The sequence below is a fragment of the Mytilus californianus genome, unplaced genomic scaffold, assembly GCF_021869535.1.
Source record: "Mytilus californianus isolate M0D057914Y unplaced genomic scaffold, xbMytCali1.0.p SCAF_6, whole genome shotgun sequence".
Classification (NCBI taxonomy): Eukaryota; Metazoa; Mollusca; class Bivalvia; order Mytilida; family Mytilidae; genus Mytilus; species Mytilus californianus.
Window position 1 is genome coordinate 16,393,612 of NW_026262712.1, and position 18,125 is coordinate 16,411,736.

At 32.3% G+C, this 18,125-nt stretch overlaps 1 protein-coding gene across 1 annotated transcript; it reads left to right on the top strand.

Annotated features, from left to right (window-relative positions):
• Positions 1–211: 211 nt before the first annotated feature.
• Positions 212–17,679, top strand: LOC127705133 (secreted frizzled-related protein 3-like). Its single transcript, XM_052209385.1, has 6 exons — positions 212–1,058; positions 6,471–6,551; positions 8,944–9,009; positions 12,183–12,457; positions 15,115–15,251; positions 16,448–17,679. The coding sequence occupies exons 1-6, from the start codon at positions 596–598 to the stop codon at positions 16,479–16,481; spliced, it is 1,056 nt and encodes a 351-aa protein (XP_052065345.1). The 5' UTR covers positions 212–595; the 3' UTR covers positions 16,482–17,679.
• Positions 17,680–18,125: the final 446 nt, after the last annotated feature.

Genomic DNA, 18,125 nt, shown 5'->3' on the forward strand with positions numbered 1-18,125 from the left:
TGTTTGTTGAATTTGTTTAATTCAAATATTTGCGTATATTAACTTTAATATTTCAAGTGGAAAGTAAGGTAATTTTGTTCGTAAACTATAGTAATTCATAAAAATTACGAAGGCGTGGTTTGAGAATCCGCCAGTAACGCCTCTCTAATAACATAATTCTTTATGAGTGACGAGTACATAGGATTTAATTTAATTTGTCAGAGTTTACAGACACGATTTAAATTTTAAATTTACTGATTGGAATTATCACTTTTGATTTGTAATTTAATTAATACCTTTTCATCCGACGTTGATGACTGTTTGTTGGGCGGGAATTAACAGCCTTGTCGTCTGTGAGATTTTTATGAATGGATTTGTCAAATGATTAAGTATTAAATGGATTATAACGTTATGATGATTTATAAATTCACCTGAAAATCAGCACTCAATTTTATGAATGAAAACAAGTGCACGTGGTTTTTTTTCTTCTTTTGAGAATGTATAAATAAGCCGAACCAGGAAAGTAGCTTTTTCCGATAAGCAACTGAAGAGAAATAATAATAATAATTTTATTATCAATGAATTAATGTGTATATTTGTAGACTATTTATAAATAATGGAGAGATACACACTGATAATCATAACAGTTTTTGATTTATCGTTTGGTATTATGAACCACTATAACAATAGACGGAAAGACATCTGTGAACCAATCCAGATACCAATGTGCCAACATATGAAATATAACATGACACGGATGCCAAATCTTCTGCATCACAGTTCACAAGAGAATGCAAAGTTACAAATTGAACAGTTCACAGAATTAGTGGATCAGAAATGTAGTGACGTTTTGTTGTTTTATCTTTGTGCAATGTATGCACCTATATGTACAGTAAACTTTCAGTCCGAACCTATCCCGCCATGTCGAAGTGTCTGCGAAGAAGCACGTGCAGGATGTGAACATATATTGAATGAACATAATATTTCATGGCCGGAATATTTAGACTGTTCGTCACTGCCAAGATATGATAGAGGAGTTTGTGTCAGACCAGCAGCTATTGTTCCTTCTTTAGGAAACAGTTAGTATTATTTTTATCTCAGAATTTAAATTCAACTTTTAGAAATGTTCTAATTTTAACCAAATTTGAAGTTTTTCCCCGTTCTTTTCCCTCTTTCACTTCTTCCTCCCGTAAAACCTAACCCCCGAAATTTGCAGATCTCGAAAACCCTACAATGCAATAATACAAGATCAAAACAAATAAATATTGTTTATTTCGTATTGGTTAAGGAAACGTTGAAATCTACTTTATCAGTTTTTATGACATTCAGCTCACATAAATTAATAATTTTGTCGGAATATGATTGAAATTTATGCAAATTATTTTATTTCATCACGAAAATCAAATTTTCAGACATAAAATCAGAGATAGACGTATAATAAAATTATAATTTTTGCCCTTGTTTTAGTTAGGTTAAGACCAATTTCATAAAGTTTTATTTGACTTGTTGAACCGCATAAGTAAGCTAACTGAGAAGAAATTTCTCATATTTTTTTTAGCATAGTTTATAATGATAAGCTGCAACAATTATGTCATGAAAAATGCTAATTAATGATATTTTAGTCTTAGATGCATGATTTTTTTTATTAGTTGTTCTTGGCTTTGAACTAGCTGCCAGTAACTGCGAGTACTCTCAGATCTGTACTTAGTGTCTTTTTGTTGTGGGGATGTATAAGTACCCTGCCACCTCCACTCTGTGTTTTTGTTACTTGTTTTTGTGCTTTGTATCTATCCGATGAGTTAAGCCCTTTTCAACTGATTTTTATAGTTTGTTCATATGTTGTACTGTTTCACCACTGTCCCAGGTTAGGGGAGGGTTGGGCGCCCGCTGACATGTTTAACCCCGCCTCATTCTATATGTGCCTGTCCCAAGTCAGGAGCCTGTAATTGAGTGGTTGTTGTTTGTTGCTGTCGATCATATGTGTTGTTTGTTTATTGTTTTGTACAGTTCTTGTGTTGTTCTGTTACACCACTGTTCCAGGATTAGGGAGAGGGTAGGGCGCCCGCTAACATGTTTAACCCCGCCACAGTCTGTATGTGCCTGTCCCAAGTCAGGAGCCTGTTATTCAGTGGTTGTCGTTTGTTACTGTATATCATATTCTCATTGGCAATCATACCACACTTTCTTATTTTTATAAAACTACACAATAACGTATGACATATACCATGGCATTGTTAGATAAATACTAGAATAGGTTGGTCAAATGTTCCTGGCACAGAATCAAAACAGTTCATGAAAATTAGTGCATGGAAATGTCTCAACCATATACAAAAAGGTTTCGTTTTTAATTGTTTTTATTTACTGAGAAAAGTTTAATTTTCAGTCAGTCTTGCACGTTGTTGTTGACAATTATTTTAATAAGATATAAATAAAAAAATTACACTATTTACATATTACATTTCATTGAAAGACATCCGAAACCAAAATGAATTTATTTGTTCCTGAAAGACAATACATACAATTGTGCTCATTGTTGAAGGCCGTATGGTGACCTGTTGCCAACTTGTACGTCATTTGGTCTCTGATGGAAAGTTGTCTCATTGGCATTAATACCACACCGTCTTAATTTTATATAGCTCTAGGTTTTCTTGGATTGTTTATTTTGTTTTTGATATATAGTGTTAAATATATAGGTATTTATTTTTTAACGATCTTGCATTTTGCGAAACAATCTATTTGGACCTGTGTACTTATAATGATTTATAATTTTTCTATTCATTAGAAATAGGAGTTCTTGTATTTAGGTAAAGGTTGATTCTGCTACCCTTCAGGAGCATCTGCGTTGACTCCCACGATTCTACTATTCCTTCAGGAGCACGTGAGATCACTCCCGGTTTTTATTGTCGAAGGCCGTACGGTTGCCTATAATTGCTTACACCCACTTCGTTTGAACTCGGGCGGATAGTTGTCTCATTGGCAATCATACCACATCTCCATTTTATAAGGGTTCATATAACTCAATTTTAATTTTTGTGAAGTCTTTTGGACAATTGTTTATCTATAAGCATCTTTTCTGTTAGGGATGGTTTTGTCTGTATTTCTCCGATTTGTGGGTTTTGGATAACCTCCTTGGTGTCTTGTTCGCCCTTTTTTGAAAAACTTTTTAATATTTTTTATGACCCTCTTGGGGAAAAAGATAATAAACGTAACCTTCCCCTTTGTATCGTGAAGATATATTTTCTCAAAGTTTCTAGCAAATTGAATTAATTTACACATTAAACATTTATTTAATGTAATATAGGTTACCATTATTAATCTCTGCGAAATGTTGGTTCTATATAAATACCATAATTTATCATATATTACATGCAGTAGCTCATTCTTTTGTGAATAAATTAAAAACTTATCGAAAGTAGTTTAGAGAGTATTATTTATATTGAACACTTTGAGAGAGAAAAACGCAAAAAAGACCGTGGTATCCGTCGACACAAGCCAAGTTTTCTTCCATGAAGTTTGTCATTAGTTATATGCAAAGTAAGTTATTTACCCTGGCATAATAACATTTGTCTTCTCAAATAAGTCTGGAGTATATATAAAAACTCAAGTCTGAAATTATATTAGATCCATAATCAATTGTTTTCCAAAGATGATAATCAGTTCTTATGTTCTTCTTAATGTTTGCAAATTCAAAAAACACCCATTGATAAAATATAAACAACGGAACAACATCTTAAAGACGGCTGGCACTATCAACACACCTTATCACAGTCAACCTCGCAAGTTAATAATAAAGGTTGAGCCAATTGGTTAATAGTACGGTTGAGAACATACAGTAGTTTGAGTTTGAGTTTTTTTACGATTAAAATACATGTATTTAGAATTTTTTTTAAGCGGCAAAATATTTTCATAATAAACAATACCTCTTCCAACAGTAAATTTTGATAAGACCACACATGATAACCAGGGCGTTATTTATACTATCGTGAAAGTGCATATGTAAAACTAAAGCTAGAAGTCTAATAACAGACAAGTAAATGTGTGATGTGTTAAAAAAAATAAAACGTGAATAGCGTATAATTAATCTAGCGTTGTACTTATTATTTGGTAGCTATTTTAAATGGTAAGCAATACAAGTCTGCAATACATTTACTTAAACGAACAGCCAAAGCCAGAGCCAGTAGAAGTGATTTTGTATGAATATTCGGTTAATCACTTCTTATCTGTGACAAAATTCCTGACTGCTAGCTTAATCTGAAAATGAAATTGATACTGACTAAATTTGGTGCGTCCAATTTAGAGCGCTTTCCTGGATTTACCTTCAACAGGAACGCTGAAACCCCAAAATATTGATAGCCAAGGAAGTATAAGTTCTTGAACCATGTATCGCGAAGATTTATATGACCAAAAGGGGGCCTAAAGAATGGACAAAGCCATCTCTGGTCAACTTTACCTGAACTCTCTCGTTTGATCTAATACAAGTTACTAAAAAGTCAGAACAAAAGTTTCCTCCCCTATATGCAATCTATGCAAAAATAGAACCTTGTATACGCAAGAAAGTAAAGCATTTGCTACGCGCGACGCCGATAAGTTAACATGAAAAAAAAGTAGGAAGGAAAGTAACTAATATAAAGACAACTTGATAAGAAGTATATATGCCACGAGCTATAATAGTTAACCGATTGATTTTTATTTGGGGGGCATACTCGTATTGTTATATATCGATATTTTTCTATAGTTGAAATAATAATAAACTTCTAAAATATATCGCATAGTAACTGAATTAACTTATACAATTTTCTGTTTCATCATACAATCTAAATTAAATTAATGTTTGAACTTGTTAATTCTGTCCTCAAGTGTTGAATTTACACGAAATAAATGTACTTCAGGTTAAAATGGCTTGTGTATTGGACATCAAACAGGATGTGTGTTTCTGATTGATGTAGTAAGCTAAGACCTAACACGCGCTTTACTTTTATAAACATCAATTGGATTAAGATCAGTCGAAATCATTTGACGCTTCAAATTGCAAATATTTACATACTGACAATGTTTATACGTAAATGTCTTTGTCATCTTCACTGTAAAGTTCAGTTCAAACGTTGCTTTTCACGCCAATCATACGAAACAAACAAAAATATCTATGTTGCGTGAAGATGACAGAGATCCTCAGCTCTTTTGATATGAAGGTACGAAATGTCATCAAGTATTTGAGATGACAAATTGTCTAATTCACGTGTCGATTTTCTTAAATTTTCATTTTACATCGTTGACCTGACTATATAAGATAGGGATATGAATAATTGATGTGGGATATATTTGAAGTTAAAGGAAATTACATTTAAAATTGAGACGACAAATTTTATTTAGAAAGAAGTGTAGGGGGTTATTTTTGTCAAAATAGGAGATAGCGGGAGCCTTTGAAGTTTTTCTTCATCTCTACTTAATAAACTGTATTTAAAGTAAGAAGTGATAAAAACTTACTGAATAAAAACTTAATTAAATCTGAAATTTTAGTAACTGAAAAATGGACATGTAGCCTTTGAAAAGCACACCTGTCGTTATACGAACGAAAACTCTCTTTAATTTTCAAACTTTTGTATAGTGTTTTCGTCAAGAGTAATGACAGTAAGTTTAGCTCCCCATGAACATCATTACAAGTTTTCTTTGGTTTGACGAACTGTTAAGTGCTTTAGATCATTATATGTACATAGAAGATAAGTTAAAAAAACCATTGAATCTACACAATTTATTTCTTACATTTGACGGGGAATCAGAGAACCCAAATTGTACAACAATTGTAATGATTAAATAACAAAATAAAATTTCGTATTGTGAATTTTCCTTCTCTGTGGCAAAGCTTTTACTGATCTGTTTAGACTTTGTGCTCCTGTGTTTACATTTCTTCTGGTTATCCAAATCAGAAATCAACAAAATTATTTTCATTCTGTACAACTCTGAATGAAGAGGATGTTCAAACGATTTTTGCTTCAATGTCTTCAATCACTGTCATTAAAAGTTTGCAACAAATAATGGTAAACGCAGGAACCAGTGTTTTGCAAGATCGAAAAAAATTCTTACATCTTATCAGAAATCATACCGAAAAACCTAACGACAAGCATATGAACAACTATAAAAGTCACCGTGCGAATCAAACAAAATCCCTATTTCCATGACAATATTATCATTTCCATTCTTCGGTTATCACATTTTAAAATGGTTAAGGTTTCACTCTAACATCCATAACAATGGGCAACTTGCTTATTTTACATGAAATGTAGTGTTAATATAGTATATACATGGTATATAGTATATGGTCAGTTCCAATTTACTTTTGTTTTAAATATAAAATTCTGAATTACTCTTATATTAATCATTGAATATAAGTTTTTTTTACCGCAAAAATGATTGATGTTTCAGAACCAGAGTTGTCATACCATGCACCCTTCACTGTGTTCATTATTAATAAATGTTGTAAAATTCCATTGCAGAAGATAAGTCAAAGTTGGACAGTCGAGGACCAAACAACAAAATTACAGACTTTGATTTGTCAAAAGAAAGTTATTATGAAGGTATATAGTTTTGATATATTACTGTTAGATAGATAATAACGTGAATGGGACCAACTTATTTCACAACGAACCTTTCAGTGTACGAGAAATGATTGGTGCATGCGAACCTAAATTGGTTGATTGCTTTTTTTTGCGAACTGATAGAACGGTAAACTATATACCAATCAACCGTCTTATCAGTTGGCAAAGAATGCCAATCCAGCATTTCAGTTTCATACATCACGCAATCATTTCTCGGTTTGTCATCTCAGTGCATAGACGGTTCGAGTTATTTGTAATCTGTTATGCAACTTAAATTTTTGAGCCCTGTTTTAAAGTCAATAAGGTCGGAATATGATATATAAATAAAACACTACATATCGTGCTAATTAATATAGACCAGGAAATAGTCATATCTAATAAATTAGTTTGATCTAACAAGTGTTTAATAATTAGTTCCTTTAGATTTACACAGTACCATATCATTGTCCTTTTTATCTTGAATATCTATTATTCAACGATTCTATAACAAGTACAGATTGGCGACATTAATATTTTTGTAAACCTTCCCTCCTATAGTTAACTTTGGTCCCCTCTTATTAAACTAAATTGACCCGCTGATGAAGGTACATTAAGTTACGCTTGTAAATGGCCATCAGGGCATGTGTCAAACGAAATATAATTTGTACCTAGCTATTAACACCTAGTGGCGTATTATTACGAGAACTAAACCTTTCATCGTTGTTTGTAAATGATATTTAATTTTGAGTTTATCTTCTCTCCCTTTTATCTCATGATTACGGATAAGATAAGGGGAAATCTTTGTTGAAACAGTTAATTCATATGCATAGTTTGTGTATGATAATTATTTATTTATGTTCTTGTCTAGAAAATCCCTTTCATATGACAGTAACGAGGTATTATTTCTGTCATTTTCTTTTGACAATAATACGTCTCCCTGTGACATATACTTATTAACTTACAAAACATCCATGATAGAGCTTGCCATTTTGAACTCTCGTAATGTTGTGCGTTCTTTATGATCATATCAAAAGAATAAAAACTGGGTTAATAAATATTTAGTTGTATAATTAATTAATTAAGCATATTTGGTGAAACCGGTGTCTTCTTTGTTAACATTTTCAATTATAGTACTTTGACCACTTCCGGACGTTGTAAAATTTTTAATGCTACGTACGTTTATTCTAAGAATAAAAAATGGATACTTAGCCATGAACTTTTTAAAAAGTCCAGCTTTATATAAAGTTGATCAAAAATCAAATATCATTTAAAGGAGGTGTGGTGTGTACGTCAATGAGCCAGCAACCCAACTACACAAATAACAATAAGCGTCTGTGTAAAACATAATTATTAGTCCTTCAAATTGTATTAATCTTTTTCCCAAAAGAAAAACATCCTATATGACAGACTTTATTCCACGACTGAAATGCGCCCAAGATCCTAGATGCATGCTATATTTTCCCTGATTTGCTATGTAGACAATTAATTGGTTCCATCTATACAATGTCGTTTGATTGTCTCATTGGCAATCATTCCACATCTCCTTATTTTTATAATGAAAGAAATTATAGTGTGCGGAAAATGTAAAGAGCGTTGGTCTGTCCTTTTACCAACATAGACAACCGAGAGAACAAATATATTAACAAAATACTTGACATCAATTTCCCAGTAATTTGTAGCATATTCAGCAATACCTGTATATGGAGTTTATATTTGTACTTATCGTGAGGGATAGAAGTGGTTTTGTTGGTTTCAGACTAGGATAATATTTTAAGTTCGAGAAAAGGAACCATCATAGAAGCATTGGTGCTAGAGTCATAACAGACAACAACAAAAACTTAAATCTACGGTTAATTCAAGTAAGCAACTGAGCTCAGGTTTTCAAATCCGTCATTCGGAATTGTTACGGAGCCATAAGGCCTTGTTTGTCTGTAATTTAACATCTTTGCAAGATTCCGGTTGACGTATTAAGTATTTTTTTCTTCCCGATCTTTTCTAATTGGCTGATTTGAAGTATTGCATATTATACTATGAGTAACTGCAACATGAAGAGCTTGGTACTCTCCAGTCTAAGTTCAACCCTGTACTGAAGAGCTTGGTACTCTCCAGTCTTAGTTGAACCCTGTACTGAAGAGCTTGGTACTCTCCAGTCTTAGTTCAACCCTGTACTTTTCTGTGCAATGTTTAGTTTATTATCTTCCTTTAAGGCCATGGTATTGTTTTTCGATGTACAGTTTCTGATTGACCCTTTAGTTACTTATTTGTTTCAGTACTTTGTCAAATGTTCCTCAAGAACACATTTCTTCCAATGCATAAAAAATTTGTGACAAATACTATTAAACAAAGTTTGATCAGGAAAATTAGTTTTTAAATTTGCATTATTTGTTACCAGACTGTAGGTGTAACAGAAAATCAAAGCTTAAAAGAAAGGCATATAGAAAAGGAAAATATCATTTTTGTAAGTATGCTTAACAATGTTATATTTCTATCATGTAGGATTCATGTGCAAAATTACTTGATGAGAGTAAAGGTAAAAACTGCTCAGATTGTTTCGTCTGACATTCTTCCAATCACCAAGCTTGTTAATGCCTCCATCAAAAGAACAACAGAAAACTTGGTACTATGAATAACTGTCTACATAAACTCCAATTTAATGTGTTTTATATCACTTTTCTTTGTAAAAAGTATTTCGTAAAAAAGTCCTTAATATAAAATTAAATATATATATTATATATCAATACACTTCACATTTATGAAATGAATATACGGTGGTACAATTTTTTTTTTAATAATTCCGCTTTTTCTGAATTCATCGGTCAATAGACTTCAGACATGCACAAAGCACCAAAGGAAAAGTCTGTATTATAGAAATGAAACCATTTTGGGATCACGCAATTTCCCAATTAAAAGAAATATCCTTTGATGTTTATATAATTCTTAAATCACCCATTTTGATATAAATCTAGTGAATATGTTATTAATTTATCCGTAAAACTCTATCTACGTTCAGTATTTATTCTTTTATATTTGTAGCTTTCATTCTCGTTTAGTAAATTTACATCTCGAGTTCATCTAGTCCTCACTTAAGTTCTGATCAATATTTGAACAATTCCGAACTGTTTTCGTAAATTTGGCGACAAGATGAAATTCGATAATTTTTCTTTGATCTTAGAGCTGTTAAAATCTACCCTCAGATGACCAATTCTTTTTCACAATACTATTTCATTAGATTAATCAGATTTCAATTAGATATTATAGATTGCACTGTGAAGTTCAAAATAGAGTGATTTCGATTCCGATTTGTTGATAGATAAAATGACTGTAAAGTTTTATCGAAATTGAATTTTAGTTACGATTTACAGTTAACTTGATTTCAATTCAACTAAGGGAAAATATTTTTGTTTTTTATAAAATCGTTATAAAGTACATTAATGATTACAGCGACAAAAAATAGGACAAAACAAAATTTGGTCCCGACATATTTCTGATTATCTAATTGAACTTTATGTTTGAAATTGTAAGCGTTAAATACGAAAAGATATAGAATGAACATAGTGGCAATAGATACAAATTATATTCTCCTTATATTTGGGAGATATGCATATAAAAATATCAACCCAAAGATATATACTAGGCTTATAATTTGGTACGCAATGCACGTGTTTCGTATACATAAAACACATGAGTGCTCGAATTAAGAAGTTGGAAGGCTAAATCCATTACACATGTACGAAGTTACGGAGTTGTTAGAAATTCATTTTCCACGAGAACATCGCCTAAGATCAGACAACTTTGAGTGTATAGGAGTTTCAACTATAACATTATTCATAAACTGATGATCTCGTCAGTATTGAAACACCAATGGTACCCTTTGGGACTTACAGTCCTCTAACAGCTAGATAATAACCCTGCTTGACGTAAAGTGCGGTGAATATATTATTACGACACACAACGTTATCAAGTGTTAAGTTTCAGTTAGAGTGTTGAAACAAATAAGAACGAGTTTTCATTAAATAAAACAATTACAATCTCATTTTATCGAAAATAAAGTTCCATTTCTCAGTACTGAGCTGTATCAACCAAAACGACGCAATGGAAATTATTGTAAGCGTTTTGATACAAAATAGAAGAAATATGAAAACATTCATTGCTGGCTCGTTGGAATAAAGGGTAGGTAATACCATAGAAGTGTCATATTGATGTTCATTTTATTTCCATGGTAATATAAGGAAACATTCAATGACCTTGAGCTTTACTCTTAGTAAATATGATATTCTTGGGTAAAAAAAAATCTGTTAACACCTCATTTAAAGTCATTTTGATTGTTCAACGATATACTGATTTCTTTGTGCATGGATAAAACTTAATCAGCACGCTCATATATATGATGGACAGATGGCAATTTCAACACTTTTAGTTATAACATATTAATAAAAAGTTAGTCTTTATTTATATTTTTAAAGACACATTTAAGGAAAGTTGAGAAAGATCTTTTTAAAGAAATTTTCCAGAGAACATATCTGAAAATATCCTGTTTCATCTTTTCGATCAATTTCTTTTAAAGTAAATATAAAAAGTCCTCAGCAGAAAAAATATTTTTCCACTTAAGATTTAAAGTCATATAAATTAGGTAAATATGTTTTTAACAAAAAGTACTTGCGCCTTTTCTTTTGATTAAATTTAAACAGCAATGTTAAATTCCTACTTACATTTACAAATTATCGAACTAAAAAGATTAACTTTTTTACAAATTTAAATTCAAATCAGCACGCATGCTTTAAACGCCTTAAGTAGATCGGTAGTGTGTTAGAATGAACATTTAAATAAGTCGGGATATCACTGTCTTCCTTTTGCTTGACAAATCATTATGGTGTCGGGGAAAATGCAGGTGTTTTTCCTTGAGAAATGTTAAATTGTTACACCTGTCTAACTGACGTCTAAAACATATCAGTAAAATTTCTGAAATGCAAATATGTTTATACCAAACAAACAAAAGACTAGATGAAAAAAAAGCAGTTGATATAATTAACACTTTTAATATTTAGAATAATTACGACATAAGTGAAGATATATATAAAAACACTTCTGTAGACATGAGCGTTGTAAAAAGTAACTGGGCACCATTTCGTTAAATTTTTACATATATATATAAAATGAAAATTTGTATACGAATTAAAATCAACTTATAAGAAGGAGCCTCGCCAAACATCACCTTCACAAGAAGGAGCCTCGCCAAACATCACCTTCACAAGTAGGGAAACAATATTAAAATTAAGTGAAGAACACGAAACAATAACAAAGACATTTGTGTTTGATGAATGTTGAGCTAAGAACACTTTCCTGTGCCCTTTAACTGCTGCCAATTCAGTTGCGTGATGGCATTATTCACATATGATATGCATTTTTAAACTGATATTTGGTCTAAGTCCATTTGTCTTCGACATATGAGTTTGAATATCCCTTTGGTATCTCCCGCCTCTGTTGTTGAAGTTATGAAAGTGGGTGATGACCGTATGACAACAACAAAACAAGCACAATGCTGGAAACGAACTCAACGTTGAGGAATGTCGTTAAAATTGTATTTCACGTCGTCTATACTGTTTCTATACAAATTGTATTTGTTTATTTCAGCAATAAGAGGAGTCGTAAAAGGACAAGCAATTGCAAATACCATTAATACGGTTACCAGAGTAACTGTCGTAAAAGTTTACCGAAGTACTAGAGTACACATACAAGAAGGAAGTAGTATAGAATTATGGACAAATTCGACGTGTGTTTGTCCGGAACTGACGAAGAGGAAGGAGTATTTAATTGTTGGATATGAAGATTTATCAACACAAAGACTTTTGTTTTTAGACAGTTGTTTATCCGTCAAGTGGAAAAACAAATTAGATCGACGGATAAAGGTAATTCAAACAAATTCAAACAATACGTAGGTGATCACTATTTAAGTAACCGATCCTTTTTCTTGCATGTTTTATTTAGAAGTTTAAAACAGTTTTCTGTTTATAATTATAATTGTTCAAGTGCACTGTATACCCTAGATACATTGTATGATGCTTGGAAGTCTTTAATCATTTAAAGAAGATGTAGTATGATTGCCAATGAGACAACTTTAAAACAATGACCAAATGAAGTTTTTTTGTTGTTGAATTTAAAGTTTCATAGAATTATCTAATGAACTCCTTCAACTGATTTTTACTCCGATTTTTATAGATTGTTCTTATATTGTACTATTACACCACTGTCCCAGGTTAGGGGAGGGTTGGCCCCTTCAAACTAGTTTAACCCGCCACAGTCTGTATGTGCTTGTCCCAAGTCAGGAGCCTGTAATTCAGTGGATGTCGTTTGTTGCTGTGTTACATATTTGTTTTTCGTTCATTATTTTGTACATAAATCAGGCCGTTCGTTTTCTCGTTTCAATTGTTTTACATTTGTCATTTCGGGGCCTTTTATAGCTGACTATGCTGTATGAGTGTAACTTTTACTCATTGTTGACGGCCGTACGGTGACCTATAGTTGTTAATTTCTGTGTCATTTGGTCTCTTGTGGAGAGTTGTCTCATTGGCAATCATACCACATCTTCTTATTTTTATCATTAATTCAATATATAATTTGATTTCAAAATCCTCATTATAGCCTTACAATCGCACACCCTAGGTTGAGGTAAACGTTACGCCCTCAGAGTTATTTGTCTTCATTTCACCGTTCACTTTTTACTATCTTTAAATAGTTCGGTTCCCATAGTTGGGTAGGAATTTTGAAGTTCTTTGTAAGATTCTCGTTTGTCAAATCTCTCGATGGTTTTATGACCCGAAGAAATACCAAAAAATAGTGTCTTACTTTACCATTAACTTTTATTTTCAAAGGCAACAGAAACGATTTTTGATTTTTTACGACAGACATTCTGGTCATACTTTTTAGTGTGCTAGCTTGGCTTTAAAATATTAGCCTTTGAGCGTTCCTGATGACGGTAAATCCAGAAAAGCGCTTTGGACTTGTTATTACATGTTGTTTTACACGTGTCGTCTGGGACTTGTTATTAGGTGTTGTTTTACACGTGTCGTCTTGGACTAACTTGTTATTATGTGTTGTTTTACACGTGTCGTCTGGGACTTGCTATTAGGTGTTGTTTTACACGTGTCGTCTGGGACTAGTTATTAAGTGTTGTTTTACACGTGTGGTCTGGGACTTGTTATTATGTGTTGTTTAACACGTGTCGTTTGGAAATTGCTATTAGGTGTTGTTTGATATGTGTCGTCCGGGACTAGTTATTATGTGTTGTTTTACACGTGACATCGGGGACTTGTTCTTATGTGTTGTTTTACACGTGTCGTCTGGGACTTGTTATTATGTGTTGTTTTACACGTGACATCTTGGACTTGTTATTAGGTGACCAGTGTTAATGGGCTGCTAATGTTTTGTTTTATTTTGTTATTTTTGTCGTTTTTTTTTTTTTATTTTCAAAAATATTTGCTATCAGACATGGTCATTTACTACTTGTAATTAACTTGCATGACAACCTGTTTCTATATTGAATAAGATGAAACTTCTTAAATAGCAGTAAATTTCTGACTGATCGTGAAAACCGTCTCGATACAAATACTGACACTTCTATTACGTCTTTTTAAAGCAGATAATGTTTATTTTTATCTGTGGAATGCACTTGCTGCAGAAAAACGCATTGAAAGTTCACAATGGTCAATTAAACTTTATTGGAAAATGCAGTGGTTTATTAAACAAACATTTTGGGATCACCAAAGATGTGTTTTATGTTTTTCTTCATATGCTGATTATGGAGGATGTTATTGTTAATTTTATATGAACAACAGGAAATGACAGACATACGTCAATGATGCAGCAACCCAACGACAAAATAATTCAAAAGAAATCTAGAGGGCAACACACAGTTTTCAACAATTGACAGGTGTCTATACGATATGTCAATCGTCACAAGATTATAAGGGTTTTGAAATAATACTATTGAGAAATAAACAAAAATCTGCTATCAACACCCAATTCTCAAAATTGAGAAATAACATTAATAGACGATAGAGAGAAACTGTAAACTGAAGAAAAAAATTACGAGCAATACAGGATCAACAAAAAAGAGATTTTAGTCATGAACTATATTCTAGTCTACAATGTGGAGAGTGTCCATTATTGAAGAAGCACATAGACTTAGGTGAACGATCACAGCCGGACGCTTTAGAGCCTCTTGTTTGTATATATCTCCACCCGACCGCTTTTTAGTCACCACTGAAAATCTGTCTTTGTTTTTGTTAGTCTTACTCTTTAAGCAAATCAAATAATGTTTCTCTCCCGTTGATCAAAGCTAGACATACCCAATCGGGAACCGAAACACTTTTCAGGATAAGCTTTGGCGGGAAACTACCAGAACCGAGTGTTTTGAAAACAGACCAGAAGGGACCTAACAAATTTACCTAAAGCGTCTCAGTTGAACTTTGCAAGAAAGTGTTTGCACGTTAGATTTTTGTGAAACTTGCACTAATTATACTTGCATGACTGTAAGATGGTTATCTAATTATCAATTGTCTTTCAGAATTGGGAAAAGAAAATAGCAAGAAGTAAACGAAACCAGAAATGTCGTAGGAAGAAAGGAAAACGGTGCAGAAAAAATAGAAAGAACAACTCAAAGAGAAATAAAACCAAAGAAAATAGAAGGAATAAAATGATCAGGTAAATATACTATATCATTCAAGGTGAATTTGTTTTGGGACCAGCACATAAACAGGTCTTTAGTCATGATTCAAGCTTCTAAATTGTGAACTTTCCATTTCTATGTAGCAACATTCTAGCAGCGCCTGCATATGGAGTATATATCTCCAGTAGATACAATATTCAAGAGGTTGCATTTACTATCATGATTTCCTTGATAGAGGATTGCTGCTAACAAAGAAGATATTAAATCAAGAGTTCCAAGTGGAAATCATCCCTTCGAAAATTTTACGGACGCCATCACGAGTTGGTTGACCGTTATGGAATATCTGTTTCACAGATGATGACGGATATATTCCTATTGTCGTAACCAGAATTCCGTTTTTTTTTCCTCGAATGTGACCTACTAAATACCTCGTCATAGATACCAGGCTTACAATTGTGTAGGCTAGACGCGCGTTTCGTCTACAAAAGACTCGTCAGTGACGCTCCAAAAAAAAAAAGGCCAAATAAAGTACGAAGTTGAAGAGCATTGAGAAACCAAAGAATTAAACTTATCACCGGGTTTGTACTTACATGAGCAACACGACGGGTGCCAGATGTGGAGCTGGTTCTGCTTACCCTTCCGGGGTTCCTGGGATGACCCCAGGTATTTGGTGGGGTTCATGTTGCCAAGTCATTAATTTTCTATGTTGTGTTTTGTATATACTGTTCTTTGTCTCGTTTTTCTGGGTTTTTTTGCCATTGCATTGTCAAACTACTAACAAAATAGGAAAATCACATTGAAATCATAGCAATGTTACAGTCAAGAATTACACCGTTCACAATTGAGAATGTACAAGCATTTTGTCGTTTATCAATGAGATTTGGTTGTTTCTTTAATGTCTTTAATTTTAAAACGTGTTGGGAAGATTGATTGCCAATGGTTTCACGTCACACAGCAAACAGCAAAAATCAAATGCATGTTTAGAGCGAGAACAGGTTGGCCAGAAACCATTCAGTAGGCGTGAAAAAAGAGTCCGTGAAGTCAAGTAACACATGTTTTTAACTAAAAATGCATGGGTGATATTCATAGCAATGACTAGACGATTATCCAAACCACTGGTACAATGCCCTTCCATTATTAGTTGATTCATACAGACACTGGCTATGTCCGACTGTCACACTGCAAAAATGATTCTTTACGCCTTTATCATATACTTTAATTTATTTTTCAGAGACAATTCGCTGTCAGCCATAAAAAATCCATGACAACAAATCATCTGCGGAAATACATAAAAATCCATCATGGAGATTAACTGTGATAACTGACTTGTATATATTTGTAATGTTTTCAATTGTAAATAAATATCATCTAATTTATGATCATGTAAATCGAACTGTGCTATTAACTGTCTCAAATTATCTTGAGAAAATGGTGAAAAGGGTTTGTACAGCTGTTAGCAGTAAAGTTAGTAGTTAGATATATGCTATCGAAAAAAAATATAGGTATATTAGTTTTTTCGTGAAATTTACAGTCAGCCCTGTTGTACTTCATGAAATGGGTAATAATGTATCTTAAATGTTATTGTCAAAAAATGTGTTTAAGCATTCAATCAATGTGTTTGTGCATTTTTATCTATTTGTTGGAATGGCTGCATTCTCTTCAGGCTAAAACCAAAAATCCTGTACAGGAAAATGGTGTGTGCCTTGAATATTTTACCCTGCTAATGTTTCAAGACGAGAATCACTGGTTCATAAAAATTTGCTGAAATTCTGATTTACTGTTACTGTAAATTATTGCATCAAGAGTCCTGGGTTTGACATTTTGTTCAACAACAAAATCCACCTCGTTAAATCCATTGGCAACAATTTTCGAGAACAAAACATATAATCAATATAAAATAATAAATCAAATGACTTCACATTCAACACCAACTAAGACGGGTGGTATAGTCAGTGCTTTTGTTGAAAGTAAAATGTATATAGTAATTGAATGGTGCTATCAATATAACTGTATAACACATTGTAACATAAAGTTGGTTGTATATTAATATTGTTTGTTATTGTTATTGTTTTTGATTTGTACACAGTGTCAGATTATTTCTGACAACTTTTTTTTTAATTTATAATAATGCATTTTCCCCTTTTGTTTGAACATAAAACGTATGTTTAACGTGCTTCATTTCATGTGACTGTCAATGTGACTGTCATATCTTTGCCAGTGTAGACAGTAATTTTACTTTTATTATTACAATTTATACTTCTTTTAAAATCATGTTAGATTTACACTGCAACTAAAGTAACTATTTCAAAATGTGTTACACAGTAAACATGGTCAACACATATTACAATAAAAATAAAAATGTCTTTTGATGTTCAACATATACATAATGTTTTTGTATCAAACATTGAAAAGCCAATGTTCTATATTGTATTTTGTTTACTACATTAAAATATTTAAACTGAAGAGATTCCACCAGTTTTTCCTTCTCTTAGAATAATATATAACCTATCGCGTGCTTGGTTATTTGATGAAATTAGTTTTTGAATACCATTTTTTATGTTGGCGTTTTGTTTTCCAATGTCTATGAGTATTTTCTTTTACAACAACATTTTTTTATCTAACGTAAATAATTTGATTTGATTAGTAGTGAACCTCAGTAAAAAGTAAGCGAATGATATTTTTGACATGCACAGCAGTTGTTTTTAGTTCTAATTTGACGTGATGCTTTCGATTTGAAAACAAGAGTGTGATAAAATTCTATCATATACATGTTTCTTTATTTTGAGCAGACTCACAGATGTACATATTGATACCTGTTACAGTTTACCCCCACGTAAATCCACATGTCGATTTCGCTGTGTGAAGTTGAAAAGTTATTCTTATTATAATGCATAACAAAAATAATTAAT